This window comes from Bacillus rossius, chromosome 1, assembly GCF_032445375.1.
Source record: "Bacillus rossius redtenbacheri isolate Brsri chromosome 1, Brsri_v3, whole genome shotgun sequence".
Lineage (NCBI taxonomy): Eukaryota > Metazoa > Arthropoda > Insecta > Phasmatodea > Bacillidae > Bacillus > Bacillus rossius.
In genome coordinates, this window is record NC_086330.1 from 131786157 (window position 1) to 131790038 (window position 3882).

General features: G+C 36.9%; 1 protein-coding gene across 1 annotated transcript in view; it reads left to right on the top strand.

Moving 5' to 3' along the window:
• Positions 1-1601: 1601 nt before the first annotated feature.
• Positions 1602-3882, top strand: part of LOC134535669 (uncharacterized) — a 2791-nt gene continuing 510 nt past the window's right edge. Inside the window, exons 1-3 of the mRNA XM_063374890.1 lie at positions 1602-2143; positions 2459-2515; positions 3791-3825. Coding sequence (XP_063230960.1) covers positions 1853-2143; positions 2459-2515; positions 3791-3825 — 383 coding nt within the window. The 5' untranslated portion in view covers positions 1602-1852. The remainder of the gene's footprint in view (positions 2144-2458; positions 2516-3790; positions 3826-3882) is intronic.

Below are 3882 nucleotides of genomic sequence, written 5' to 3' on the forward strand. Positions count from 1 at the left end.
ACATGATGTATTCGTTCACGTGAGAGTCCTAAGATCCACATAAAGTTCTGCCATTCCCGATTACACCCGAATATTCACCATCGGCCAACCTCGGGATTTATTTATTTTTGCGCAGGAAAAATGAATTGAAATATTAAAAGTGGTCGGATAGGTTAGCTACATTAAAACACTTTAAAACCATTTGGATGGTTAGTTAGGTTAGTATAGCTACATTAAAATAAACAGAGAAATATTAATATTAATAAATAAATCCGAGGTTGGCCGAAGGTGAATTGTTCGGGTGTAATCGGGAATGGCAGAACTTTATGTACATCTTAGGTGCTGACTGGCGGCGGAGTGAGTGGTCAGTGCAACCACTCACCACCAGGGGCGCTTGCGTCCCTGGTCACTAAATCCAGTACTGGAAAATTAGTAAAGCGGACCACGAGTCCAAGTGCCCAACCCCCGCATGGTAGACTCTTTTCTACTCTGTCCAACACTTCATCCTGACCATCCTCTGTCTCCTGTAAATTCCTACACGTAATGCATGCCAATTTGCATCCCGCATGAATGTGCCCAGGGTTTTCCCTGTGTCTATGCAGGTTTTACCTGGGCCCAACCTATCTCTAGTTATAGTCTAGATTTAAGAGTGAGGGGAGTTAGTCATGGCGCCAATCGCTGCCATGGCTGGCCAATCCCCTCCTAGCACATGATGCATGCGACCCTCTCCCTGCATGGCTAATCCCAGCATGACTAGGCGTATAGGCTTCGGCCTGAGACGCACCTAGGTCCCTCCCTAACCCGGACCCCTCCAAAATACACTTAGTTTTAGTTAGGTTAGGAAAAAAAAAAAAATTTTTGTGCATCTTAGGTTTCTCCGTTCGGGAACATCGAAAAAAAAAAAAAAATCATACTTGTAAACAAGCAACTGTTATCGCCGCATGAGTGCACAGGATGAAAATTAAAAAATTCGATATCTCCAAAAGTATTTGGAATTTCTTATCTCAGCCGAGTTTAATGAAAAGAGGAAGTTTAAGAGCACAGAATAAAGGTATTTTCGGATTTTTAAATTTTTTTAAAAAAAAAATCGCCAAAAAATGAAGATTAAAAAATTCGATATCTCCTAAAGTAATAGGAATTTATCTCCGCAGGCGGTTCTGAAGAGAGGACGTAAGATAGCATATAATGAAAGTTATTTCATATTTGTACGATTTTTTTTGGCGCTAATCCGTACAATACATATTTACCGAACTGATTATTAGTTCGTTCTTATAAACTAATCTGGAAAACTATTAATCCCTTTAACAAAATCTATAAAACACTTTTGACCAACTAATCATCGTCACACAATTCGAAAATAAATGTTTGTTTACATTTTTCCGCTTTTTGGCGCGATTTAAAATGCTTGTGCTGCCCCTTACGGCTGGGTGATGAAGTAAAGATAGTTCCCAAGGTCCCCTATAAGAGTTTCCAGGGCCTGCTCCCGACGGTAACTGAGCGCGAGACCGCCCTGCGGCCTCGCGCCTAACCACGTGGAACGCGGGAAAACCGACCCGGCCAGTTTTGGACTTAAAGACAAGTTACACAATATATGCTTATAAGACAATTAGGGCCGTATGCAGAGAACAATTTAGTGACCTCGACCACTAGATTCGACGAGAAATCCCCACTAGGCTAAATATTTCGTATGCACAGAATTATTTAGTGGGAGTGACCACTAAATTCGACGAAAAATCTCCACTAGGCCTAAATATTTCGTATGTTCAGTCATATTTAGTGATAGTGCCGACTAACGTTTTAGTTGAGGAATCTAGTGGGCGACTGACCGCACTAATTGGATTTAGTGGAGTGAATAGTGGAGCTTTTCTCCAATATGGCGGTAAACAGGCATGTATTTGATAGGGATTTTAATGAATTTATTGTGTATGCGAGGGATAATCCTTATGCACCTGCGCCTAGAAGATATTTAAGGGATGTGGATAATCCTTTAGAATTTTACAGCAACAGTGAGTTTTTCAGACGGTTTCGTTTTTCAAAGGAAACCGTCACCGATGTTATTGTTCCACTTGTAACCCAAGACAACGGTGAAAATCGTGGCCTGCCGGTTCCAACAATCATCAAAGTAACTACTGCTTTGCGATTTTATGGGAGCAACAGTTTTCAGGTATTTAAAAATTATATACCTATTTAATAGAATCTATACGGGTTTAACCATATTGTCTAATTTACTATGTTCAGAACGGTTTGCTTGTCGTATGTTTTCCTAGTTAAGAAGATTTTTGTAATTTAATATACGTTATCAATATGCAAGTTTGTGGTATACCTATGAATATGTTTGCAGAGTAAAAATAATCCTAGTAAACATTTTATGTCAAATATTATTTTGAGATTGTTATAATTATTCTTGATGTTCTTTTGTAAATTGTGTCGGTTTTCATTTATATTGGTAAACTTACCATAATGTTTTTTTTTTTTTAAGATTGTCTGTGGTGATCTGAACCACCTGAATCAGTCTACTGTGAGCAGAATCGTGAAGGTAAGATAAACTTATGAAATTGCATTCAGTGAATACTCTTTAGTATGGTGCCCAGTTGCACATCATATTGTGACATATCATGATGGATGTTGCTCAAACAATTGGTTTAACTTTATCACAGTTGAGCAATGAATGATCGCTATCAGCGAGTGACACATTAGGGATACGTACTCACTTGAGCTTTTTCCTTTCACCATGACTACAAAAATATTGACAAAGAAATAAAAATCTGCATCAGTTTTTAAATAAACTTATGCTTCATTATTTATCTCGCTTATACGAGAAAAACTGTCTGCAAAACAGTTGTACCTTATTTGGTTTTAAATGTTAAGGTTTAACCTCGTCTATTTGCGTGCTTATCGGCTGATTGGCTCAAACTTGTGGGCCGTTTTTTGGCCAAATAGTGATTAGGTATGGTTAAAGTCAGCAAGAGGGAAAACAATGCTTGAGTGCTCTCACACTTGGGAAGCATATTGGTACAAATCTGCAATTACAGCTAAGAATACTATCTTTGATTCAAATAGCCTAAAAAATGTATTATTGTAAAAATATGTAACATTTGGCAACATAAATAACAATGTTAAAATTTTGAAATAACATGTTTACGAATTTTGAAACTATATACTGCATGTTTGTGCAAATAACTTTTTGTACGTGTTAATTTAGTCACATGTAAAATAAGCAGTGTGTTAAGCTAGGTTAGCTGTGTATTCATAATACATTATAATTAAGAGAATATGTGGTTAGGTTAGCTGAAATAAATATACCAATATCAACCATTCACATCATAGTTTTTGTTCCCTTTTTCCAATACAAAAACAGATTCTAAGATTCCTTAAATGTGCCACAAAGAATTTAAACTATTTATATATACTGGATTTTGGAGTACATAATATTATTTACAACAAATACTGTTTCCTGATGATGGCGACTGAAACGTCGATGATAACCACATCCTTGGCGCGGATACAACCCAGAAGCCAAGCAACTCCAGACAATGCCCGCCAAAGCCTGCGATCATTATTAAATACTAAATAATTATGGGCAAGTTTAAAATTCCTTGGTTTAATACCAAAGAATTTAAAATTTGTAATGCATGTGAAAATAGTAGTAATATGTTTCACAGCCATAAAAAACATTTTTCCCCACCTTATATATAGTGTAATATTTTCCTGTTAAATTTTTTGTGGTTGTATTATTAATCTGGTTTATATGGTGTGATTGAGTTTTCCCTGTAGTTGAGTATACTGTATAATTTTTTTGGTTTTTTTTTAGGTGGTATCTCAAGAACTGGCTGCACATTTGCAGCAGTATGTGTTTTTCCCAGGGGTTCCACAACTAAGGGAAAACACACTGAGGTTTTTTGA